The 27,886-nt window shown below is 36.6% G+C and overlaps 1 protein-coding gene across 9 annotated transcripts; it reads right to left on the reverse strand.

Moving 5' to 3' along the window:
* Window positions 1-223: 223 nt before the first annotated feature.
* On the reverse strand, window positions 224-27,752 carry PI4K2B (phosphatidylinositol 4-kinase type 2 beta). 9 transcript variants are annotated; one of them, XM_045573609.1, is made up of 11 exons: window positions 27,270-27,749; window positions 21,179-21,315; window positions 18,898-19,098; window positions 18,181-18,312; window positions 16,523-16,676; window positions 15,067-15,128; window positions 11,334-11,433; window positions 7,787-7,920; window positions 7,192-7,251; window positions 2,692-3,496; window positions 224-2,371 (listed from the first exon to the last, which is right to left on the reverse strand). In XM_045573609.1, the coding sequence occupies exons 1-10, from the start codon at window positions 27,571-27,573 to the stop codon at window positions 3,323-3,325; spliced, it is 1,458 nt and encodes a 485-aa protein (XP_045429565.1). In that variant the 5' UTR covers window positions 27,574-27,749; the 3' UTR covers window positions 224-2,371; window positions 2,692-3,322. The 9 variants fall into 9 exon arrangements, with proteins under 9 accessions (XP_045429565.1, XP_036275124.1, XP_036275152.1 ...); XM_036419231.2 differs by having other exon boundaries at window positions 21,179-21,333; XM_036419259.2 differs by lacking the exon at window positions 18,898-19,098 and having other exon boundaries at window positions 21,179-21,333; window positions 27,270-27,751.
* Between the last annotated feature and the right edge of the window lie 134 nt (window positions 27,753-27,886).

Genomic DNA, 27,886 nt, shown 5'->3' on the forward strand with positions numbered 1-27,886 from the left:
TTTTTCTCTGCTTGCTCCTCAAAGCTCGTTCCCATATGATCTTGTTCTATTGATGGTTTTAGTCAGATTATAGGATTCACAGGGACAGTCCAGTACCTAATTTTAGTGAAGATGGGGCCACTGTGTTTGTTTTTCTTTTGTTATAGGATAGCTCCATGGGGACTTAGGAGACTAAAATAAGACCTACTGCTGCTGTCATCTTGACTCCTATAAGTGATTTTTAAAATTATTTTATTTTTCTGTTTATATTATAATGCCCAGGACAGGACAGACTATTATGCTTTAGTAACTAAATATATACATTTATTTCTTGTTCATGTCAGTCCAATGAAGTCAGCAGGTTCTCCTCTCTAAGTGCCTCACGGGGTCCTGGCTGCTTCCATTTTGCTGTGTTTTTACAGCCAAGCAGGAAGCTGGGAGACTGATCAGTCATGACCATGGATTGTGATGGCAGTGAGTTTTACTGCCGAATCTGAAGCCACACATCACTTGTCCCCACAGCTCACTGGTCAGAAGGAAGTCACATGGCCCCAAACTCACTGCGCCGTAGGCCTGAAAACAGAGGACACTGAGAGTCTTCGCCACCACTCTGCACAGGCGCTCAGCATCCTGGGAGAGAAGGTAGACGCTGCCTGTCCCTTCACATATCTGTAAAGGACTTTCGACGTAATCTGATCAAGCAACATGGCACCAGCATTTTAAAATAAAAGTTTTAATTCCATTAGTATAGTTTTTTAAATGTTTAAAAATAAATTGTGAATCAAATTGTTTTCAAGTCTGTAAAACACCATGTTTCCACAGTCTTCAATTGCTGACAAATTTGGGGGAGAAAAAGGCAGCATATAATTAAATAAAAATGAAAATGTCTCTAATTATAAAGGTTCCAGTTAAGTATACCTTTTGGAATTATAAAGAATTAAACTATACCACTATGATATAAAGCAAGAAAATGGTCATTTGCCATCATTTACAAACATAAATATGTTCACAAACTTGCTAAATATTCAATATATAAACCAGGAGAAATCTCACCTTAAGACAATGATGGTTTTTATTCCCTTTAGTTTACCATTTGACACTATAACATACTCACTGAAAAAATTAACACAATATTTAAATAACAATTAAGTTCATGAAAATTCACAAAATATAACCCATGTATACTCTGACTTATAATCACATCTTAAATATTTCAACAACTTTTCTGGCCTGATCAGACCATTAAAAAATATTTACACACTGTTTTAATTTTAGGATATAAAACTGTAGCAATTTACTAAAGTTTCCATTATAAAAATTAATATAGCAATTCTCAAAATATTGAAAACAACCATGCTATGAAGGCAGTACCTACATCATAACAACTTAGTTCTTTTAGAACACATCTTCAAAGGCACATTTCAATTAGTAGTATTTATCTAAAAAGAGTAGCTTGAGCTTTAAGCTTCCAGTTTTCCGTCACCTCACCCATTCAATGATGAAGGGTGGGGGGGAGGTAGGAGAACACTTCTACTTGGAGAGCAGTTCTCTCACTCATCATGGCCATGACCACAAACCACCCAGTTTTTCCCAAGAAGTGATGTTATTGTTTGGAGCCTGAAGAAGAGAATGAAACTTCTGCTTCTTTGGAATTACATCTTCACATTGGGTTCATCTTAATTGAAATCACTTGGTGAGCTATAAGTGCGACAAATTCCCAGGATGTCATACACATATAGATATGTAAAATCAAACAGAAATGATTTTGTGATTACCTGTTATGGTCCACTTTAATTAGGGCTGATATTCTAAATGTGACTGTAATTATGACATTGGGATTTTCAAGTCCCTTAAAACACTACTGTTATTTAAAAAAATATATTTTTTATTGATTTCAGAGAGGCAGGGAGAGGAAGAAAGAGATAGAAACATCAATGGTGAGAGAGAATCACTGATCGGCTGCCTCCTACATGCCCTCCACTGGGGATGGAGCCTGTAATCTGGGGCATGTGCCCTGACCAGGAATCGAACCTTAACTACCTGGTTCATAGGTCAGTGTTCAATAGCTAAGCCACATACACTGGGCACACTACTATCATTTTTTAATAGTTTGTGTCCTAGGACTCTAAAATACAATCCGATACACAATTTGTGGGATGATTTAATTTTCAGTGAAGTTTAATACTAACTAAAGTACTAATTATACAAGATTAATATTTTGGGGTAGTACAAATATTTTGGGGTAGTACATAATTTATTATGTAATTGATCTGATGCAAAGAAAAAGAAATTTTAATGCTACTTTGGAATTTCAAAAACATTATAAAATACTATAATTTTATATATTTCCCTCAAGTCTCAGTTGAGTGTTTCCATTTTTTAAAGGTGATATCTTTTTTTTTATGTACCACTTTTTAATTTTTTTAATATGGTAAAGCCACTTTATTTTTATTTATTTTAATTCCTCACTTGAAGAAATTTTTCCATTGATTTTTAGAGAGATTGGCAGAGAGAGGAAAAGACAGAGAAATAACTATGTGAGAGAAACACATCGATTGGTTGCCTCCTGCACGCACCCCTACCATGGCCCAGGCTTGGGAGGAGCCTGCAATTGAGGTATGTACCCTTAACCAGAATAGAACGTAGGACCCTTAAGTCCACAGGCCGACGCTCTATCCTCTGAGCCAAATGGGCTAGGGCAAAAGGTGATACCTTTAGAACTTTTTCTCATTATAGTAAAGTAATTGAGCAAAAATATTCTTAAGTACAAAAAAGAAAATGGTCATCTATTACTTAACCAAGATATACTTTTCTGGTCCCTCACATTGGTCACTTTAGGGGCACTTATTCAAGTTCTAAAATAGCAGCTTTTTAATTAAGGCAGCATTGCTTTATTCTTACCTGTTTTTCTATTAACTAACTGATTAGAGTTCAGAAGAGCAGTTTTACACTCAAAGGCCTTTTTAATGTAAGAAGAGTTAACGCGAATATTCTTCGCTATGTTTAGAAAGTATATAAAAAGTTATTTTATTCAAAGTCAACAAGTACCTTATTTTTCTATTTGGAATTCTAAAGTAATTACAGTCATTTCAGAATGTGTAAACCATGAAATTACCTTTTAAACTAACATCAACAACAAAGTACAAGTTTTCCTACAAAAAAACTACACAGGAGATACAGCACTTCTTCCCTGAAGTAAAAATTTAATATTTGGACAGAAAACTGTAAACTTTTGATTACATTCAAAACATAACCTTTTAAAGACTTGTATTACTTGAGGTTTTGGCAACTGAAGCATTTTAACAGCACAATGATGCCAACACAGTTTGTTCCCTTATATCTGCTACCAGGAGGTAAAAAAAGGCTTCCTGCAGTGGAAAGTCTGGGTGAAGGAAGAGTTGAGATGGGAAATCCGACCCTTCGCTCTCCCTGGACTGTGCTCCACAAGCACACAAGGCATCTGTACCAGCTGGACAGGACTCTTCCCATCCCTCAAAGCCTGGGTCAGATTTAAGATCTGTGAAAAGAAGAGATATTTCCACCAGTTCAAACAAGGTAAAAACCCTTCAGTTTACTGACATTAGTTTAACCATTTATTCATAATTACAATTTTTATTTCATCTGTTTATGCTCAATAGATTGTGAGGATAACTGTCACAAATTTATTTTGTACATAAACACATACATATAAGCACAAGTGCACAAATTTGAAATTAAATAACTTTTGCCAACTGGTATCTTTAAAATATTCTAGAATGCACCTGTGTCCAAGAGAAATGAAATCAGAGACTGAATAAACACATTGTTGGCATAGAACCTAAACAAATATTGGTCTAAATAGTCCAGTTTTAAAACTAAATTCTTGTCTTACCCATTAATTCAATAAATATATTTATTGCAAGCAAACTACATGGGAGATTCAATTCTAGTGTTGGGATACAACACTAAAAAAGCAAACCAAACCTCTGCCTTCACATACCTTATATTTTAGCAGGAGAAAGAATCAATAAACATTATGAATAAGTAAATTATACCATGTACTAGAAGACAAAAGTGCCATGAAAAAGCAAGATGGATGGCCAGTAGGCAAGTGGGTTACAGAATTTGGGAAGACAACCATTTAAAATAAAGATTTCAGAGCTAACTCTTAAGTAGGGAACATAAACTAGGAAAAGTAAGAAGTTTACACGTGTTTTCAAGCAAACAATAGGAGCATGGGAAAAGAAGTGCTTTCTCTCTTTTATTTTTATTTTTTGTTTGTTAATCTCAAGGATATTCTTCTATTGATGTTTAGGGAGAGTGGAAGAGAGAGGGAAAAGTAGAGAAATACATCGATGTGTGAGAAACCTATCGACTGGTTGCCTCTTGCATGCGACCTGACCCAGGCACAGGTGCACAGGGGGAGGAGCCTGAAACCAAACTACCGTATTTTTCGGACCATAAGACGCACTTTCCCCCCCCAGAAGTGGGGGGGAAAAGTCCCTGCGTCTTATGGTCCAAATATAGCCTACACATATACTTTAAAAAAAAAAGTTTTTTTACTTGCCCGGCTCTGTGTGGTCTGTGTGCTTGCCCGGCTCTAAAATGGTTCTAAATGCTGCTGTTTACTTTACAGGGTTGATTACATGTGTTTATGACTGTGATGTTGGGTTTTAATGCACATAAAATATTTTAGGACACTATTTGTTTCAGAATCTTTTTTTCTTCATTTCCCTTCTCTAAAAACTGGTGCGTCTTATGGTCCGGTGCGTCTTATGGTCCGAAAAATATGGTATGCACCCCTTGACTGGATTCAAACCTGGTCCAGAGGCCAACGCTCTATCCACTGAGCTTTTTCTTGAAAAGCTCACGTTTTATGGAAAGTACAGTAGTACTGGGAGCAGGGTTGAAATAAATAAATTAATAACTTTTCAAGTTAATGATTGACTTGAGAGAAACATTATTTTGCTGTTCAGCTTTTTTCCCTTCATATTTTCTGAGGTCTAGTGTTCCATATTGACACAGGGAAAAAGGGAAAAATAAACCTAATTTTGCCCTACTGCTATTTAATGTAAAATTCAAAACATAATTTATCTTTTACTTTCATAAACATTACTAGCCCAGATTTTAAAAGAAATCTCTTCATACTAGTTTTGAGTTCCATTCCACATCTTTATGTGAAGAATTAGAGCATGTCACTGATTATGCGTATAAAACTAAAGAGTTAGTATAAATGAGGGCAAAAGACTTGGTTGTACAAAGCACAAATCATAAAGTTAATTGGCAAAACTGAAGAGAAGAGGGATTTAAGGGATAATTACAAATGATAGAAATAACACAAGTAATTTGACTCAATTAAGGAAAGAGTTAAATGATGATTCTGTTGTTTGGAACATAGGTCAGTGTAATTTGTTTTTGTTTGTTAAGTCTGTTTCATTAAGCACTGATTTATTTTAGAATATAAAAAATACTACCTGATTTTTCACATCAGATTTTTAAAAATTCAGTTAAAACTACAGAGCTACATAATGATGTACATGGTCAGGTACCCTGCTCTTTCTCGTTTCAGAGAAGTCAAAATCAAATAAAAAAATAAAAAAATTAACACATATAAAGACATCATTTTATTTTTTATTTCCCATATCATTCATATATATATATATATATATATGTATATATTATATCGGAGAGGAAGGAAAAGGGAGAGAGAGATAGAAATATCATGTGCCTTGGCCAAGAATCAAACCTCGACCTCCTGGTTCATAGGTCAACTAAAGCTCAACCACTGAACCACACTGGTCAGGCTCTTGCCCCATATCTTGATCCTATGATTTTTCTATTTTATTATACACATCTGTTTAATACTAGAACTCCTTTCTGAATGTGATAGGATATGAATAAATAAAGCTAAAATACCATATAGAGACTGGTATATCTTTGTAATAGACCACATTCAGTAATGGAATATCTCCACATCTTTTCAGATAAGTATTTTAAAATTTAAATTCCTCATGTACCAACTTTAATCAACACTTAAAGCTTACAAAATTATCTTCAGCTTTTATTTTTTAAAATTATTCCTATGATAAAGATATATATATTTAAGGATATGATAATTCCAGGAGATGGAGCATACTGATAAATTAATTTGACTGATAAAAGGTCAAAATATTAATTATTAATGCTTGAAAGAAGAAGAAGGAGCAGGATGCATAAATTAGTTGCCTCTGGTAAGGCACCAACTTAAACCAGCAACCTGGGCATGCACCCTCATCAGGAATCAAAAGGGCTCAACCAATTGGTGAGTAAATGATTATCTAATTTAATTATATTTATTTCTTTATTTTTACTTTTTAAAATTGAGCCAAACCAGCGAGGACTAATTATATTTATTTGTTAAAGTTATATATAACAGTCAGTGCAAAATCTAGACCCATCATTTTATTGCCTCAGGGATGCAGCAAACAGCCACCTTAAATGTACATTTTAGGAAGAAGAAATTAACAAGTCACCAAAAGATAGTGTTAACAATATAATTTATTTTCATTTCAAGTCTTCCTTTTGGAATCTAAATACTACTAACGGAGCAGAAGACCAATTGTCATCTGTCAGTCAGCCCAGCCTGCAGGTCCACAGCAGCGGACTTAATATCTTGTATTGCTACTCAGAGAAGGTGAGAAGGGGTGAGAGGACTGAGTTACAATTAGAACTTTTATGGCCCAATCAGTGCTCAACCTTGGTGACATTGTTATTTACTGATTGCTCTTGCAAAGGCCAAACACGTTCTATTATTACAAGACAAATAATCAAAAGGCAACAGAAGCAAGTGGAATTGGGAGGGAAACCATAACAATCAGGAAAATACTTGTTACCAAAATAAAGACAAAGAAGTCACAGTAGGAGGGAAAATGGGTAACTAACAAAATACAACAAAGTCAGTGATATCTAATTTATAAGACGATAAAGGAAAGATACTATTGAAATCAACTTCATTTCTAATCATCTTATCTATTTTGGTTCAGTATAAAATAGTATTTGGGTCACAATGGAGAAAAAAGTTGATTAGTATTTCAAAGAGGAATTCTTTTCTTAGCAAGTGCGTAAAAAAAGTGACCTACCTCATGAACAACAGGGGAGTGGGGGCATACGTGGGGAGGGGTTTGGAGTGGAAATGGAGGGATGAGGACAATTATGTGAAACCATAATCAATAATAATAAAAAAAAGTGACCTACCTGGCCCCTCATCACAGACATCTGACTTTCAAAAGTGGCTTTGTTAAATCTTTTATCAGTCTATCACAGAAAGGGGGGGGAAAAATTATTATAACTCCCAAATTCAAGATCTTTGAATCAAATATTTAAAAACAAATGAACTCTTTCAACTTGGCCTCTAAGGTCATTAGAAAGAGTTTACCTGAGGTATTTTTGTATACCCCTAGAATCATAAGAATAGTTCATTTATGCTTCAACTTGTTCCAGAAATAATTTAAGATGACACTCTAGCCAATGAGTTTAGATTTTTTAGAAAGAAGTAAATTATTACAGGTTATCAAACATTTGTAATAATTCTTAGTCATTACTTAAATATTCAACTTTTGAAGAAAACAACTTCTCAAGTTTTAAGATTCACTTCAGAGAATACTCAGTAAGTGTAAATTCAAAATCCTGCAGAGTAAGAATAAAATTGCTAATTTCTTTCTGTTATGTCAAGTTCTACTGCAAGAAGTGATACCAAAAAACAGTAAACTGCAAATTAACTCTGTCGAGAAAACCTCTTCTATTTTAAGATTTCATTTTCTGTAATAATTAAAACTGAAAAATTATTTACCTTAAAAAGTTCATAGAGATCTTCACATAAATCTTGCACAAAATTCATGTCAGAAATATTTGGTAGAATCAAGTTTCTTGTTTCTTCAGAAAAAGGAACTTTTGCTTGAGGAAGCCAAGCCCAGTGAAATGGATCTAACAGAAAAAAGGAGGGAAGGATATATTTTGACTCACATTTGTCATTGTTCTTTTGTGTGTGTTTTTTTAATTTTGTATATCCTAGTTCTTTTCCTACAATAACCAGGTTCTCAAAAACAAACAAACAAAAAACAGGAGAGAGATGTTATCAGAGAACAATTATCCTTTGCTATCTAGATTACTCAGATTCCAAGTTTGGATTTTCAATTCAGACATCATACACAAGGTTTTACCTGAAGTAGTTAGGTTTCTGGGTTTTAAAGAGTAAGAGTTTTTGATATGAGTATTTCAAACAGCCGAATATAGATACATATATCTGAGTCTCTGCTTCCTAAGTTTGGAAATTAAGAGACAGCTATAAGCTGTTTAGAGCAAAAACTCATTGGCTGAGATCTCCCTGCTCTTCCAGCCACAAATCATCAGGATTTGGCCACACACACACACACACACACACACACACACACACCACATGATCTAAAATTTTAAATCATTAGGAGGTAAATAGGTGAGTGGCTTTCAGGGATAAAAGACCCACCATTCCTAGCTAACTGTAGTTCTCTTCCAAGAGGACCATTATCTCCACAGAGCCAGGACTAAGAGATTTGTAAAGTAGTGAGAGTGCGTATTCAGTTTCCTCCGTTTCTTCATGGGAAATTGAAGTTATATCCAATTTCCTTTTTACCTTTCCCTAATCAGTTACATAAAAAGAAAAACCTTTATTCTAACTCCTGACTCTACTTCCAATCCCTAACCACAATTTTATTGTCACTCTCTCCCCTATGACCACCAGTCATTGCATTGGAGTCTCCTAAGGTCCATTTGTAGTCCTCACCTCCTTAATGTCTTTGTATCACAGTACATTGTTTTCTATCATCTCCTTATCTCCTTTGGAGATACCACTCTCAAAGTTTACCTTCTGTCTTTTAAGCCACTTCTTCTTCAATGTCACCACTCCCTCAGAATCTATCCTTACTCCTTTTTTTCTCATTCATTTACTAAACATTCATAAAACACTGAGTACTTATGTACTTTGAATTATCCTAGTGATGGTTTGTTCACCATGATTTCCCTGGGTAATAGCAAACAACACCATGGCTCCCACTACCAAAGTTACAGTTTAAAAACTATATTCTCAATACTACAATATTTCCTCTTTCAAGTTCAAAGATCCTCAATTCCCAACTGTGTGTTTGATAAAATTTCGACATGTATTGCAGGCAACTTCAACTTAACACCTTTAAAGTGCAATATGTATACAAATTCCAAATCATGAGAGGAAAAATAAATAAAACAAAGACATCTCAAGTCAGTTCAATAAAAGTAGGAAAAAAGGAGAAATAATTGGGATATAAGGTAAAAAAAAAAAAGATGGCAGTAAAAGTTCAAAATATCAATAGTTTATTGAGATAAGCTACAGAATTGAGTGTACCTATTATTATATAAGAATCCCAGGCTGGGTTAAAAAATAATCTGGCTAAGTGATGTTAATGAGTCATATACTTAAAACAAAATGATGGAAGTTAAAAATAGAAGTATAGAATAATACCAGGTAAATGCTAATAAAAAAAAAAAGTATACCACTGTTGTAATAGACAAAAAAAAAGAAAAAAAAAATTAAGAGGGATAAAGCGGGATATATTTCACACTGATAAAAGAACAAACCACAGGCAAAATAAAATGCTGGGCCATTAGGAATGTGAAATACAACGCAAAATCTGTATAGAAATGTAAGAAATTGACAAAATTGCAATCACAATGAACTTTAACTTTCTCTCCAAAATTAACATATCAAATAGTCAAAAAATAAGTCAAGAGTATTTTGACTAACAACTAAAAAGCTTTAATGTGCCCAAACACATTCTTTTCAAATACAGTCCTTCAAATTGGTCATATATTAGATTATTTGTTAATAACAGAAATTATTAACAAATGTCAAAAAGCAGATTTCACACAGACACATTCACAGATCAAAAAGTAAGAAAACTTGAAAATAACAATGGGCAGTTTAAAAAAAATCAACTGATCTAGAAATTTTAAAATCAAACAAAATACTTCCTAAATCACTCCTGTCAAAAAGAAAATCTAGCTGGTTTGGCTCCGTGGACAAAGCATCGGCCTGAGGTATGAAGGGTCCCGGGTTCAATTCCAGTCAAGGGCACGTGCCTGAATTGTGCGCTCAATCCCCAGTGTGGGGAGTGAAGAAGGCAGCCAATCAATGATTCTCAACATTGATGTTTCTCTCTCTCCCTCTCCTTCCTCTCTCTAAATATATATATATTTTATATATATATATATATATATATATATATATATATATATATATATATATAAAAGAAAATCTGAAAGTATGAATCTATAAAGCAGAATAATAGAGCAGCATGCCCAATCTATGACTTAGTCAAAATGATATCTAGAGGAAAACACATAGGAAAGCAATATAGGATAAAGGCAGAAGAAAATAATGATGATGAAAAACATAAATTATCAACAAAAAAGGAAAAGCAAATAAACTGAAAATCTGATCAGTGTTTTATAATAGGCAAATCTTTGGTAACTTTAATGAAGAAAAAGGGCTACTATTGAACAGTAGAAATTTAAGAGAGACATAGTCATAGATACAGGGATTACTTTTAAAATTTATTACACATATATTAAACATATACGAAAATAGAAAGAAAGAAAAAAAAAGACTAGTACTATGAGCTCCCCTATTCTAAATAATCTCATTCAATTATTCCCAGATTTTTATAAAATTGGTTTCATCTATCCTCGGGTAGTTTAAGGCAAATTCCAGACAACAATTTACCCTTAAATACTTAATAAACACCGAAGAAATTTTCTTATTTATAAAATAATTATATAAAAAACTTCATACCCATAAATCTACAGCTCAAGATATGGACAATTTTAAGCAAAATAAAAATGTCTAAAACTGGCTTAAGAAGACACAGAAACCAGACTTTTGAGACATAGAAACCAAACCAGTAGAGACTGGTGAGACAGTTAAAGCACCAATCACTTTTAAAAAAAGAGGGAGAGGGCTAAGACTTAAATTGTTTTTAATCAATGAATGTTCCCCAAAACATTAAAATAAAGTTCTACCAAAAATATTAAACAGATAATTACCATGTTATTTATATATAATATGTACATGTATATATTTAAATTAGGAAAGCTATCGAAGTTACTTTACAAGGCTAACACAAGCCAAAAAATAAAAATAAAAAATAGACACAGTTATCCAAAGATAAGCAAACATACATGGTAAGTCCCAAGTAGCACACATCTCTGCATCTAGTGCCTAAAATGAATGGTTTTTATTCTGCCAGTTTAATTACCATAAATTTTGTTCCCTTCCTTTTCTGGTAAAAGGGTAATTAGAGAACCTACAGAAGGTTCTAAATACTCACATGCTCTCCATTCATCAGGATGTTTAAAAGGAAATGCTAGACCATTATCAATTGCAGCTACTTTAATGAGCGATTCTTTCTCATCAACACATTTTGCTTCCTAAAAATAAAAATAAAAATAAAAAATGGTCTGTTGATAAAAAAAAAGTATATAAACATTTTCAACAGATAAAGTATTTATAGTAATTATTGAGGTTTAAATATACTTTATCTGAAAAGTCTATATAAAAAATAAGTCCCCAGAAAGTTCAATTTCACCATTAAAAGGCAGAGGCTGTCTTAAAAATCAGTAAGAATTTCAAATAACTAGTAAAAAATAATTTGTAATATAAATTTAGGTAGTAATGATTTGTTTTTTTCCCCCTTCTTTAGGAAAGAGGGCTTGGAATTATTAAGACATAAAGTATTATTCTGGCCCCAGCTGGTTTTGCTCAGTGGATAGAGGATTGGTCTGTGGACTGAAAGTTCCTGGGTTCAATTCTGGTCAAGAGCTCATGCTAAGGATGCAGGCTCCATCCCCAGAGGGGGCGTGGAGGAGGCAGCAGATCAGTGATTCTCTCTCATAATTGATGTCTCTATCTCTCACTCTTCCTTCCTCTCTGAAATCAATGAAAATATATTTTTAAAAAAGATTTATTTTTCTGGATAATTATTGCTCAATGCATTGCTTAAATGTATGAAAGTTACAAAATAAGACATTTTAAACAACTCAATAAGTTACCTTATTAAAAATCTAGCCTTTTCTTAGGGACCCATAGAAATAATTCATTTAAAATACAAAATGTTTCTGCCGAAACTGGTTTGGCTCAGTGGTAGAGCGTCGGTCCGCGGACTGAAGGGTCCCAGGTTCGATTCCGGTCAAGGGCATGTACGTTGGTTGTGGGCACATCCCCGGTAGGAGGTGTGCAGGAGGCAACTGGTCGATGTTTCTAGCTCTCTATCTCTCTCCCTTCCTCTCTGTAAAAAAAAAATCAATAATATATATATATAAATCCTACCCTATGGAATTTAAATCTAAATTGTCACATTCAAAAAATTATATTATATAAAAAAAATACAAAATGTTTCTAAACAGAACTGCCCGAAGATCTTCTACTGGACCTTATTATAGCTAATAAAAAGGAACCTCAAGGAACTCTTGATTAGACCTAGGCCATTCCTAACATCTATATTCTTCTATAGCAGAAACAAAGACCTCAGGAGCAAGAAGGTTTATGTGTTAAAGAGTATTTCCTATTATTTAAAGATAGACAGTTGCCATTATCAAGTAGCCTAGGAAAAATAATAAAAGGTAAACTTGATAATTTTAAAATTAAAAGTAAATGAGTGAGAAAAATGCTGTGGTACATTAACACAATGGGTTATTTCCTGGCTGTGAAAAGGAAGGACATCTTACCTTTTGCAAGAGCAGGGATGGACCTGGAGAGTATTATGCTAAGTGAAATAAGTCAGTCACCATATGATTTTACTTATATGTGGAATATGAACAAAATAAAATAATAAACAAAAAGAAACCAACTCATAGATAACAAACTAACAGCTATCAAGAGAGGGGGGGTTTGGGGGACTGGGTATAAAAGGTGAAGGGATTAAGCAAACAAACAAACAAAAAAACAAAACAAAATCCAAACAAACAAAAAGAATAACTTCACAGACACAGACAATAGTATGGTGATTACCAGAGGAAAAAGGAGTTAGCAGTAGGCAAAGAGGGTAAAGGGAGAATAAATGGTGATGAAAGGATTCTTGAAGTGGGGTGGTAAACACACAATACAATATACAGATGATTATAGAATTGTATACCTGAAACCTATATAATTTTATTAACTAACTAGAGGCCCAGTACATGAAATTTGTGCATGGGGTGGTGGTGGTGGTGGTGTCCCTCAGCCCAGCCTGCACCCTCTCCAATCTGAGATCCCTCTCACAATCCAGGACTGCTGACTCCCAACTGCTCACCTGCCTGCCTTCCTGATTGCCCTGAACTGCTTTGGCCTGTCAACCTGATTACCCGCTAACCACTTCCCTGCCAGCCTGATTGCTCCTAACTGCCCTCCCCTACAGGCCTTATCACCCCTAACTGCCCTCCCCTACAGGCTTGATTGCCCCCAACTGCCCTCCCTTGCAGGCCTGATCCTTCCCAACTGCCCTCCCCTGCTGGCCTGATCACCCACAACTGACCTCCATTTCAGGCCTGGTCCTTCCCAACTGCCCATCTTGTGGTGGCCATCTTGTGTCCACATGGGGACAGCCATCTTTGACCACATCGGGGCAGCCATCTTGTGTGTTGGAGTGATGGTCAATTTGCATATTACTCTTTTATTAGATAGGGTGTCACCCCAATAAATTAAACAAATTTAAATTTAAAAGTATTAGAGTAAAGGTTTGTGTGATATATGTCAGGTTTATTTCCTTTAGTTTATATCAACTATCTCAATGAAAATGCACAAAATACTTAAAAGCAAAGTAATGAAGTCTTCAGTAAAATCTAATTGCTCAAGATATACCAATATAAATATGTATATTTAAGTCTGTACTTTAAACCCATTTCTGCTATAACTGGCATTTATTTTTATTTCTATCATTTTTTTCTGCTTATAACTCTATTGAGGCATAATTCAGACATAATATAAACTTCATATATTAAATGTACAATTTGATAAGCACTAATAGAGGTTAAACCTTTACCCAAAAGTTCCTTGTGTCCCTTTGCAGTCCCTCCCTCCACCCGACCCCCAGGCAATTACAGTCTACTTTCTGCCATAGGAATTAGTTTGTACTCTTTGGAGTTTTATAAACTGGAATCAGACAGTATGTTATCTTTGTGTGCAGCTTCTTTCACTGATGTTTTCATTCAGCAGGATTATGAGATTCATCCACATTACGCCTGAGTTTGTTCTTTTTATTGCCAAGTACTATGACTATAAAGTTTAAATTTCTTTGATAAACACTGAAAAATATAGAAACTTTCTAGAGTGATGCCATAGCTTTAAGTGATGATAACACAGATTATAAGTATTGGAGGAATAATTTTTTTTAACTAGTTAGAACTTTCTAAAATGTTTAGGTTGCTTTAAACCAGTAAAACTATTCTGAAAATATCTTTTATCCAAATATTTAAAATTATGTAAATATTTAAAATTTTTGTCAAAGTCAATAAAAAATGATCTAAATTCTATCCTATTGGTAGTATTATGGATCTATGCAGTCCATTATGTGTACACTAAACCCAGCTTCATATATAAGTAGTACATTTTTTTAAGTACAATGTATATGATGCACAGGTAAAGCACACATATTCCATAGTACTATATGTCCTAATACTGACTCATAAGACTCAGAGAAAGAAGTGAATTAGTAATATATAAACATGACCCAAAATACCAGAAGCCTTAATTACATAAAAGCAAAATAAAACTGGTCCTACAAAAATTTCTCAAGCTCTATAAAAAGTATGGTACCAATCTGGAATCATTCTATTCTAATGCAACATAAAAAATAAAGTTGTAATGAGATGTTTAAAAAGAATTGAATTAAAAAATATTAGTAAAAAGAAGGGAAAAAAAAGAAAAAAGATGAAGGAAAAAAAAACACACAGAAAAAAGAGATAAAAACCAAGGATCTGAGTGAAGGAAATGAGAAAATTATGAAGAATAGCTTCAAGGAATCTTTTGCAGAAATTGTGTGTGTATGTACACATATATAGATATGTATTCTTTTTAAATATCCTTACCTTAATTTCCTTTCCATCTTTCTGCTTTTCATATTTGATTAACCAATTATCATTTCCCCTGTCTTTCAAAATAGCAAAACAAAATAAAACAAAAATCTGTTACTTTTGTTTTTCTATGGATATCATAGCTTAATATCAAAGGGGAAAATATAGTCACTTCTTGATTTCCAACTGTCATTGGTTATCTGACATATATTTACACATTAAAGCTACAATTTAACACAACAAAAATGTTACAAATTAAAAAATGTTAGCTTGACATTTACCTGTGCCAGACATTTTGCCAGTGCTTAACATACCTATACCCTGAGTGGCCTGATTATTATACGTTGAGAGATCATAATAATCAGGCCACTCAGTGTATATTTTATTGACTTCAGAGAGGAAGTGAATGAGAGAGATAGAAACATCAATGATGAGAGAGAATCAATTGGCTGCCTCCTGCACACTCCCTATTGGGGATTAAGCCTTAAATCTAGGCATGTGCCCTGACAAGGAAATGAACTATGACCTCTTGATTCATACACTCAACCACTGAACCACACATGCTGGGCAACATATATTAATTCATTTAATCCTCATAACAACTCTATGAGGTAGATACAATGATGGTCAAAGCTATTAAATCAAGGTTATTAAAATCGGGGATAATTTTTCTTTGCCTTAGAAAGAAAAAGCATCTAACCCTATTACCAGAAATATGGTAACACTCTCACCTAATGTCATACAGGAGTAGTCTAGACTCTACACTAATTTTAACTTTAACCTAAAACCATATTAATTAAGATTTTAAATCTAGAAACGTATATATTATTTGTTGAGAAACCAATACAAATGAGCGATTATTTGAACCTGTGGTTCCCAAACTTCAGAGTGCAGCAGAATTACCTGGAGGACTTGTTAAAACCCAAACTTCTGGCCCCTACATGCAGATTCTGTGCCAGGTCTAGGGTGGGCTACTAGAAGATGTAACAAGTCCTCATATAACCCTGACCTTGATAGGCCAAAAACCACATTTGGAAACCACTATGCTACATTACCTACATCACTGTTCCCTTCCAGTGCATAAAAAATTAAGAGTTTAATGTATTTATAGGCTATACTAAGTTATCTATAGTCAACATGAGCATCTAAAATAATTTATATAATCAAGTTTTAATTATTCATATGATGCAGACATCATTTCTAACTGGCTTTGTCCTGGCTGCCAAGAAACACAACACTATGGATAGGAACTGATCATGATCACCAAGACAGGAGCCTGCTATGAATCAGTATCTCCAATTCTGCCAAACAGATCAGGAACCACTGCATCTCTCTTTCCTAAGGCAGGTAAAGAAAAAGTGGTCTCAAGACTTCTGCATCAAAACCTTATGTCTTTGATTTGGATGACAGGAATTGAATATAGTTGGAAAGTTAACAAGATTTGAGTGAACAAACGAGAGAACTTTAATACCTGTATTTCTGATGATGTAATCCAAAACCACTAATCTCTCAAATTGCGACTGGAATTGTTTTCTAGTATTCTCAGGCAAAGGGTCAGCTTCAAATTTCCTAAGCCAAAATTCAGCTTCCTTGTAACCGTCAACAAATAACTGAAAGGAACCAATCTATAATTTTAAGAACTACAGTTAGAAAAGAAAGTACAAGAGCAAAGAAATTATTTTTTACATTTCTCAGCAGTATGATAAAATACACAACAAGAAAAATAGAAGGTTTAACACTAATTTAGATAAGCCATATTTATCAAGAATACTATTTTTACACACTAATGTTAAATAATCACATAAATATATAGCTAATAAAAAATGTTTAAGGCATAGCAGCTATTTTAGAATAAAAGCATTTCTACCACTAAATTATTGTTGTTACTATTAAAGGAAATACAAATTTAAATAGTACACAACAGCCCAGCCTGTGTGTGGCTTAGTGGTTGAGCATCCACCCATGCACCAGGAGGTCACTGGCTCCATCCCCAGTCAGGGAACATGTCCAGGTTGCAGGCTCAATCCCAGTGGGAGCATGTGGAAGGCAGCCAATCGGTGTTTCTCAAACATTGATGCTTCTCTCTTTCTCTCTCTCTCCCTTTCTCTTCCTACTCAGAAATCAATAAAATAATATTTAATAAATAAACAGCACACAACACACAGATAAGGGGTAACCTAGTTGGCCTCATAAATACAAACAAATCACCACAAAGAAAATGTATTTCTTACCCTTTCTTAACAATTTATGTTCTTCTTGTTGGCATAAACTTTTAATGATTTCCTAAAGGTTTTCTCTAAAGCACTGACAATTAAGTCCTAGTAGTCATAAATATGTAAATAATATTCTTTTTTAGTCACACTTATTCAGCATATCCAAGGAGTAGCAGGCCTTGTAAAAATTTTCCAACTCCTTGCTCACTTTGAGTACAATTTTAAAAATGAGTTAGACTGACCATGAATTTCTATTCAAATTCTTTTATCTAGATAAATGCACAGCTGTAACAACAAAACTGCAGGTCAAACAACAACAACAACAAACCTTAGATCTTTTTCTAATATACCTTTCCCATTAACCCTTCCCATCCTTGCTTAGCTAGCTGCTAATCATCCCTTAATTTTATTTAAAAGTAGTAAGAAAAAGCAAAAGCTAACATGCAGTGAGTAAACATAGTTACTACTATTTACTTTTGTATGTGCGACTAGAACTATATCAAGTACTTGACAGAAATTTCTTCATTTTATCCTCACAACCCTAAGAAGTAGGTTCGATCATTCCCCCATTTTATAGAATCTGGGGCTTGGAGAGTAAGGAACTAGCCTCAGGTCTCAGAGCTAACTGGTAGAGAGGCTGGGAGTGAAATCGAAGTTTGACTCTGGATCTGTGCTTTTAGCCATTATTTTATAAAGTTATAATGTCTTGTAAACATTTCCTAGTCCTCAAAAATGGGTTACATATTCCTCCTCTATTTTGAGTTCCTGGCACTTACTATTTTGCATTGAGACTGCTTCTTTACTATAAAGTTTTGCAGATGAAAAAAGTGTTTTCTTTACTATAATACCCAGCACATGGAGCTCAGGTAATAGGTGCTGAATTGGCCCCCAAATAAAGCTTATCACAGTAACTTACCTTAGGAGGCAGTCCTATTCGGTGAAATTTTCTCCCTACTTTTGGCACTTTCTCTAAAGCATACTTTTTGCCTCTAGCTTTTGCACGGTCAATTGTACTGTAGTTAAATGTCTCACTGACAAGCCAAACCACCTAGAAACATATGGTTTAGAAAAAGTTATTAGACTTTGCATAATATTATTTATATTCATATACACTATGAAACTCAATTGAATACTATAAATTAGCAAAGTTTAATCCTACAAGAAATGCCTCAGAGAGGATCTAAAATAGAAAGGCTAAGGGAATTTGCAGTCAATGAAATGGCACATCTTTCCCTCTGAGAGAAGCAGCCTAAAATTAAGCAGTAGAGGAAGGAAGTAACAGTCGTGAAATGTACAATTAGGAATGAATATTTTGAGGAAGTTTTCCAAGTAAAAACAGTCTTTTGAGCACATTAGTTATCTCTACCTTCAACAGAATTTCTAGATCCCTGATCTTTACCTGCTTTTTAAAAACTAGTTCTTTTTCCTCTTTTGTTAGCATCACCTCAGCTCATGTATGCAAGAGACATTCCCTTGAGTACTTAGTGGCTCTACACTGGAATCGATTTGTTAATCCCTCATGACTCTGAATTAACAAAAAAGGGAGCTCAATTTTAGGCTCTGTCGTTAGAAATACGTTTAGAGAAGTAGGCTGTAAACCAAAGTCCATGCTTAAAAACAAATTCTCCTTTACCCTTGTTTTTGGTACGATGCCCAGATGAAGCTTTTCATCCACTAGGGAGGCAGCGGCTTCAGAAAGGTATCCCTGGTTAGGAACCAAGCAGCTTCTGCCAAAGCAGCAAGGGCAGCACACCTTATGAATATATTTGGTCCATTTTGGATTCAGTTGACTATAAGGCTCTTCTGATTTGGGTTTAAACACACCAACAATTCTCTATAGGGAAAAAAGTAGAAAATTTTATTAGACTTCTAATATAGAAGCAGTCATCCATAAAGTTCATTCTGATAAATCTTCCTACCACAGACTTGGGCATAAAACCCTTAAATATTAAAGGATTTAATTCCAATTACATTTTTACATTCATTCTCATTTAACAGTCTAAAATCAGTAATCCTTGGGGCTAGTGGTTTTCAAGTTGTGCTCTGAGAAACCCTGGAGAAGGCGAGAGGGAAGGTGAGGCCAGGGCTCTAAAACCTCTTGACACTTAACCAGACAGACTTCTATGCCACCTGCTTTATGTTACTGGACTTCCAACTTATTAAAGGATCCCACTGATTTTAAAATGTATAAAAACTACTGATCTAGATCAAATATTTATTTTTCAGTATCTGTTAAATATCCAAAGTATATGTTATTTTGCTTATTATCTACTTTCCTCACTCAATGTACATTCTAAAAGGGCAGGAACTGTCTTAGAACTGTATCCCAAAAACTCAAAACAGTACTTGACACACGGCAGGCATTCAATCATGTTAAATTAATAAATCTAATGACAATATGTGTTCTCTACACAGGTGACAAACATAAAATATGAAAGTAATAATAGGCTATCGTAAACATTTATGTTGTCAGATTCTCTGACCCTAATCTTTTTTCCAATTTTTTTTTTATGAACCAATTTTAAATAAAGTTTCTAGTTTAAAAAAATTTGCTCATGGATATCTTATAGTCTATAATCTTTATTACTGGTCTGATAACATATATTCATATTAAATTTAGGGGCTGGCCAAACCAGTTTGGCTCAGTGGATGGAGCATCGGTCTGCGGACTGGGGCGTCCCTGGTTCGATTCCGGTTAAGGGCATGTACATTGGTTGCGGGCACATCCCCAGTGAGGGTTGTGCAGGGGGCAGCTGGTCTATGTTTCTAACTCTCTATCCCTCTCTCTTCCTCTCTGTAAAAAATCAATAGAGTATACTTAAAAAAAAAATTAGGGGCTGAATTATCCTTAGATAAGAAATAAAAATCTTACTATTATTTTAAGTATGCAATTGCTTTATAATGTAAAAAGTCTAAACCACTAGTAAGAAAGTTAACAAGATGCTCTAGCTGGTTTGGCTCAATGGATAGAGCGTCAGCCTGTGGACTGAAAGGTCCCAAGTTCGATTTCAGCCAAGGGCATATGCCTGGGTTGCGGGCTCAACCCCTAGTAGGGGGCATGCAGGAGGTAGCCAATCAATGATTCTCTCTTATCATTGATGTTTCTATCTCTCATTTCCTTTCCCTTCCTCTCTAAAAATCAATAAAATATATTACAAAAAAAAAAAAGTCAACAAGAACAAAATGAGAAATCAATAAAGATTTAGAATAAAAACTGAGACTGACATTACCTATATACTTAAAGCTAAAAAAAAATACTTCATTTTAAAATATAACTTCAATCTGTGCAAAAAAACACACATCTGGATGAAATTATAATCTCTGTTCCTCCTAAAAAAAAAAAAAAAGAACTGCTGGCTATGCATCATTCAGAAAGTTTTTATAAATGATAACATATCGATACTAGAAAAATTCTAGACTAAGTAGAACGAAGTCCCATATCAGCTTCTCTTTTCTGCCATAGAATTACACTTTGATTCATTTCCCTTTCTAATGCTTTCAAACTTCAAACTGCCCAGGCTCCTTCTCTGGTTGTAATAACAGGAAAAAATATTCCTAGCATAAAATAAACCTTTGGGGGGAAAAAAAAAATCAAGCAACTTGGAAAAGACATTAAACAGATTTTGAAAGTTTAAGCTTCTACTTTGCTTGGCTAATAGGGTTATAGACTACTATAAGGTAAGGACTTATGATAAACACAACAAATCTACAGCTGAAAGTGAATAGATTGAAATCATTTCAATAAATGATTGAAACCAAATATTAAAATAATAGGACCCACACACACAACCTGACCTTTATTTCTAAAAAGAAGCTGCAATCAGATTAAGAAAATATCTTTATAAACTCACAGTCACTTCACATTTAGTGTTTTCTAATTTCTGTTATAGGTAGTAGGTGTGTGAAATTCTCACCCTCTTAGGATCCTTTACAAAGTAACTTCCACTTGAACCTTGAGGGATTCTTTCTGGAAAAACTCCAAATTCTATTGCTTGCTCCGCTTTCAATATAGCATCAGCAAACCCTGGATCATCCACGAATGAATTCAACTCTGAAGAACCAACAATTATTGCACTGAGAAAATCAATGTTAATATAGCACATGAAGAAAAAGAAAGACCAGCTATCAAAATGCTCATGATGTGAACCTGTAATATTGGATCAGGCTAATAACATTAGGACATGAAAGTATAAAAATATAATTAAGTATTATATAGGCTGCTTTGATCCTCCCTTTTTCTCACACTACCCCCACATCTCTTTAAGCTTCAGGTAATGACATATAGAACATAAGATCCCTATGGAATAATCATACTACTACACACAATACTTTGAACTCCTCTCTTCCAGTGATTTTGTTTTCCATTCTACCAAAGTCTCCAACTGCAAGGTCACACCCCAGATCTGTTATTACCAACTAGAGGCCCAGTGCACAAAATTCATGCACAGAACGGGATTGGGGGAAGGGTCCCTCAGCTCAGTCTGTACCCTCTGGAAATTCAAGACAAACTTGGGGGATGATCAACTGCAGGTTTAGGCATGATCTCCCAGAGTCTGACATCCCTCTCACAATCCGAGACCACTCCACTGGCTCCTAACCACTTGCATGTTGGCCTGCCTGATTGCCCCTAACTCCTCTTCCTGCCTGCCTGATCACACCTAATTTCTCTGCCTGCCTGATTGCCCCTAACTGCTCACCTGCCTGCCTGATCACGCCTCTGCCTGCTATGGAGAACACCTCTGCTTTGCCTCCACAGCTTTGTCCAGAAGGTTGTCTGGAAGGACATCCAGAATGATGTCCAGAAGGTTGTTCAGCTGTTTGGTCTAATCAGCATATTACGCTTTTTTATTATAGATTATTATAGACTAGAGGCCCAGTGCATGAAATTCATGCACTGGGGAGGGGGGGGGGTGTTCCTCAGCTTAGCCTACACCCTCTCCAATCTGGGATCCCTCAGGGGATGTTTGACTGCCAGTAGTTGGACATCCCTCTCAATCCAGGACTGCTGGCTCTTAACTGCTCACCTGCCTGCCAGCCTGATCACTCCTTAACCACTCCCCTGCCAGCCCAATCAACTCGTAACTGCTCCCCTGCCAGCCCAATCGCTCCCAACTGCCCTCCCCTGCTGGCCCAGTAACCCCCAACTGCCCCTCTCTGCAGACCTGGTTGCTCCCAACTTACCTCCCCTGCCAGCCCGGTCACCCCTAACTGCCCTTTCTACATTCAACAGAGAAATTATAGCAATCCTTTTAAAATAAATCAGATCATACCATTCCTTTGTACGAAACAGCACAATGGTTTCCTGTCTCACTTAAAGAAAAAGTACGAGTCCTTATAATGGTCTCCAAGATGCTGCCCAATCTCCCTTAGCCTCCACTTTAATTTTCTTTTCACTTAACATATAATTTACCGTATTTTTCGGACCATAAGACGCACTTTTTTCCCCCCAGAAGTGGGGGGAAAAATTCCCTGAGTCTTATGGTCCAAATATAGCCTACACATATACTTTAAAAAAAAAGTTTTTTTACTTGCCCGGCTCTGTGTGGTCTCTGTGTGCTTGCCCGGCTCTAAAATGGTTCTAAATGCTGCTGTTTACTTTACAGGGTTGATTACATGTGTTTATGACTGTGATGGTGGGTTTTAATGCACATAAAATATTTTAGGACACTATTTGTTTCAGAATCTTTTTTTCTTCATTTCCCTTCTCTAAAAACTGGTGCGTCTTATGGTCCGGAGTGTCTTATGGTCCAAAAAATACGGTACTTATTTTGTGAGCTCCAAGAAGACAAGAATTTCTTTCACCACTGATGGCCAGCACTTTTGAAGTTCCTGGAACATATCAGGCACTAAATAAACACTTAATTCCATATTTTAAAAAAGTAATCTAAGGATTTTAGTCATGGCTATCCAATTGATATGCTAATTCCAAATAATTCTAATCTACCACATGAAAATCACTAAAAAGGAAGGAACTTTGTCTTTATTGTTCACTGTGTATCCCTGAAGAGGTGATATTTAATAATGAATTGAATAAGTGTATTATTTAAGTGCTAGAGTAATCATTATTAGGTTCATAAGTTTGGTGACCTGAACCCTGCCTCAGTGCTATTCATCCTTTAGTTCTCATATTGGATGCAACTTCCTCAGCTAAGTCTTCCCAGGCCCCTAAAAATGTAGGGCATAGCTTAATGGAACCCTCAGCTTGCCCCATCAAGCACTTATTTCAATCTATTAGAACTGTTTGTTTTAATTGACCAATTCCTCCATTAGGCTACAAAGCTATGTGGGGACAAGGCTGATGACCAGATTCCATTTGATTTCCCAAGACCTCCGTTTCTACTAATACCCAGAAGGCACTCAAACATTTCATGAATGCTGAATCTCTGCAATAAATGGAAAATAAATAATAGATTTATTCTTATTACTGGAATAATCTCCAACACACAATTGCTTACTACCTTTCAAAAGCTATTATGGAGAATTGTTCGGACACATAGAACTTCTACTCTTCTAATAACTTCTTCTAAATTAAGCCAAATTATCAGCATCTTGAATCTAGATCCAGAAATGCTGATAGCACCACCCCGTAGAATTACTTCTATTGAAATGGGCTTCAGGGAAGTTACAAGGAATAGTATAAAATCAAACATTTTTATGACAAAGGTATTATTCAACATATAGTCTCTTCTCCAAGAGAATACATGATAGGCTATCATTTGTCAGTTCTGTTTGTTTGTTTTTTTGGTGTTTTTTTTTTTTCCAAATAATGATTGTTTTAACTTGTATGAGCTCAGTGATTATATTTCTCTCAAGCTGGCTGCTCAGTAATCTTAAAATCAAATTTTTTGGCTGCCTGCATCAAGTATCTGATGTGCAATTTGTGTACTTATCCAGCCTTCATTTTATGTAATTTATTATCCTTATTTCCCATTCTCATCTTTTCTCCTTACTTTTATTTATTTTTTATTAAACTTATTGGGGCAACATTGGTTGGTAAGATCATATAGGTTTCAAGTGTACACTTCTCCAATATATAAAAATGCAACTTTACTTTTAAGTGATTTTATTTTGTTCCAACATTTATAAGCCACCATGAATCACTAAATGGCTTATAAAAACACATTTCCTTTTACTTTAGTAACTCTTTGTGACCTCTGTTCTCTTGTTAGGCTCTCTTAACAAAACTGATATGTGCTCCTCGTTTGTGTTAACTGGAACCTTGGGAAAGTCACTTCATCTGTCTCTGCTTCCTTAAAATGAGAATAAAAAATAGTACTCACTTCATAGGGTCAGTTATGAGTAATAAATGATGCATATAGAACTATTAGAGGCCTGGTGCATAGGTAAGGTCCCTAGGCATGGCCTTAGATTAGAACCATCTTTCTCAGCTGCCTGCAGTCGGCCCCACCCCCTGCTGCCACCCACCCCCAGTTCCGCATTCGCCATCAGTTGATTGGAGCCTGCCAGCTGGGGGAGGAACTGAGAGGTTGGCTGTTTCCATCCACTTGGTGGCCCCGCTGCGGATTGCCCTGTGTGTGTGGGGGCCTCGGCCTGGCGCCACTAGTGTTACCCACCACCCACCTCTGGTTTCCCTGTTCGCTATCAGGCGATGGGAGCCTGCAAGGAAAGGGACCAAGAGATGGTCAGTAGGTCCCATAGTGACTGGTCGAGAGCGGTCATTCTGCAGTTAGGGTCAACTTGCATATTACCCTTTTATTCTATAGGATACCCTGCATTTACTGTTATGTAGTTATTAGTTATTACCATCTTTATTATTCTCCAATTCACTGATTAAAATGACAGGACAGGGAGTGCCACTAATCCTTCTACTTTGACATTGATCCAGCGACACTGGTTTATGCTGATTCTAGTCTTTGTCAAATGCCTTGTTAAAGATGAGACACATGACACCCATCACTAAAGTACACAAATTACATAAACAGGATAGTCACAAATTATGCTACTATTAAACTACAGGCAAGAATTTATTGAAACTAGAGAGGTGGCTTTGTGGAAAATGGATGGAAAGGACAAAGGAAGTTAATGTCCTCACTGAAAAATAACTAAACTTAAAAATCTAGTTAAATTACTCAATCATAAATTTTTAGAAGACTGGTTTAAAATGTGTAAAATAACATTTACAATTCAGAATTACTTTTAAATACATCAAAATAAGACCGCCATAATAAACCACCAAAAGTAACAACTATTTTATAACACTTGGGGATGCACAGCAAAATGGAAAAAAAAAATGTAGGCCTGGCTTTACCACTTCCTGGATACTTAACTTTGGCTGACCTCTGAGGTTCTCCAACTACTAGTCATTACAGTTTTATTCATTTTCAATCCTCACAACAGGGATTGGGGGCGGGATAACTACTACTTGCAGTGCTATAGTGAGATTTAATGAAGTATAAAAAAGAAAACCTTAAACCATAAACTGTGACAGAAGTTATTATCATTTAAAAAGGTAGGATTCTCTTTATTAATCCATTTGTCCTAGTATTCTGAGTACATTATCCCTCTTTTTACTTTTTCTAGCCTTCATATTATTTAGAAAACGTCAAATAAACACCCTTTTAAGGTTTTAGGCTCTTAAAATATAGCTACACAGATTAACTTTGGGGTAGAAAAAGGCAAGCTAACCACAAGGATCTTAAGTTACTTCACAGACTGGATTCTACGTAATATATACCCAAATTATCAATGTAGCTAGGGGAATGTGGGTCCATTTGCGATGCGGTTCCAACTTCATGCTTGTTCTGTTAGATGTTGTCCTGTCGATGCATCCATTAGCTGACATTATAATGATGACCGACCTGCACCTCCGAACCAGTTTGCTAAAGCTTAATTATTAGTGAAACCCTTGAGTTGGAAAGTCTGCTTCCCATAGGCCTCTCTGATTTATTTACTCTAGAATATGTTGACTCCTAAGTTCACCTACAATTTAAATAACCTAATCTCTCTAAAAGTCTTCATAATGTAGAAGGCCTGTTAATGTACTAGCAGCAGCAGAGGTAAAATCTAACGATTCCGGAAAGAGCAGTATTAATGAAAACCAGGTGTTTTTTTAAGCTATGGCACAGGGCACACACCAACCATCTCATTTAAACCCTCCAAACCACTAGCACACACAGGTGTTAGCACAATTTTACCAACTAGCTTGTCTCGTCTTTAGCTAGGACTCTCACAAGTCTACTCTTGGCATGTCAAAAAACTTGCTTTCTTAATATCCATGCCTGCAGGAGTGTCCCTAAATTTTACTAACTTTCAACATCATTTCAGTTACCTTCTTTTTCACCTGAGGCTATCAGTCCGCTTAATAATAACAATTTTTCTTCTTCTTCTTAAGGTAAATAGAAATGATGCAAGAAAAAACAAAACAAAACAAAACACTGCAGGAGAGAAAATAAGTACAGAAATTCAACTGCCTCTGCCCCCTCTGGCCAACGTCACAATCACAATAACATTTAACAGCAAAAAAAAAGTTTTCGAAACGTATCCCAGCGGCAACGGGACATTCATTACTGCACCATGTTGCAAGCTCACAACTCGGGGAACTTTTTTTTTTTTTTTTGATGGCTCAGGGTTCTTAACCCAAAACTCAAGGCCAATAACGTAACGGCACTTTACAGTGTTACGCTTCGTTCGGTGTGTGATGCTAAAAGTTGAGGCTCCCTCTCCAGGGAGGGCTGGGGGGTCAGGGTTTGGGACAGCCACAGCCCTTAGGTGAAGCAGCCGCTGCAGAGGGGACGGAACACCCGGGAGCAGGAGAGAGAGGCCGGGGAGGTGTCCGGGTCTGAGTAGCGGAGGGTCCCCGGCTGGTGTCCCGGCCGGGAAGCCCGGCGACCTGCCTTTCCTACCACACAAGTGTGTGTGAGACCCGGAGAAGGGGGCCGGGGCCGGCGGGGGGCCCGCAGCGGGGACCCGAGGAGGGGAGGGCAGCTGAGCGGCGGCCGGCGGGCCTGGGAGGGTCGCGGGGAGGACGGGAGAGCCGAGTCCCACCTGAACTCAGGGAATGGTCGCAGTCCCCCCCGTGGGTGGGCGAGCTCCTCGGGAGCCCCAAATCCAGGGAGGGGCAGCGGGGCGAGTCCTTGGGCCCGAACAGCAGTTTCTCGTCGATCGCGCTGAGGGAGGCCAAGCCCTCCTTCTGGGCGGCCTCCACCATCCTCACGGCGGTCCCCGGGGCGCTCCTCCGCGGCTGGGCCCAGGCGATCCGCGGCAGCAGCGGCTCGCGCTCCTCGTCCTCCCCGTCCAGGAGGGCGCCGCCCGCGGCCGCCCGCCGCTCGGGCTCGGGGGACTCCTCCATGGGCCCCGCTCTGTGCTTTCCGCACCGAGACCCGCGGGGCTCAGAGAGGCGGGGTGTCCGGGTCTGGACTCGGCATCGCGGGGACACCGGGGCAGCTGGCTTAGACGAAGCCACCTCACTACCTTGCGGCGGGGCAGGTTCCCGCCCAGCGGAGGTCCCGCCCCGCCGCTCGCCGCGCCCCACCTTGTCCCGCCGCGCGCCTGCGCCTGCCGCGTAAGAGCCCGGGCGTCGGGGGGCGGGTCGCGGGCGTTGGTGGGCGGGGCACGGCACGTGACTAGAAACCTCCCCTGCTTTGAGCGTTGGGGAAGACGGG

This window comes from Pipistrellus kuhlii, unplaced genomic scaffold, assembly GCF_014108245.1.
Source record: "Pipistrellus kuhlii isolate mPipKuh1 unplaced genomic scaffold, mPipKuh1.p scaffold_m20_p_1, whole genome shotgun sequence".
NCBI classification, from domain to species: domain Eukaryota; kingdom Metazoa; phylum Chordata; class Mammalia; order Chiroptera; family Vespertilionidae; genus Pipistrellus; species Pipistrellus kuhlii.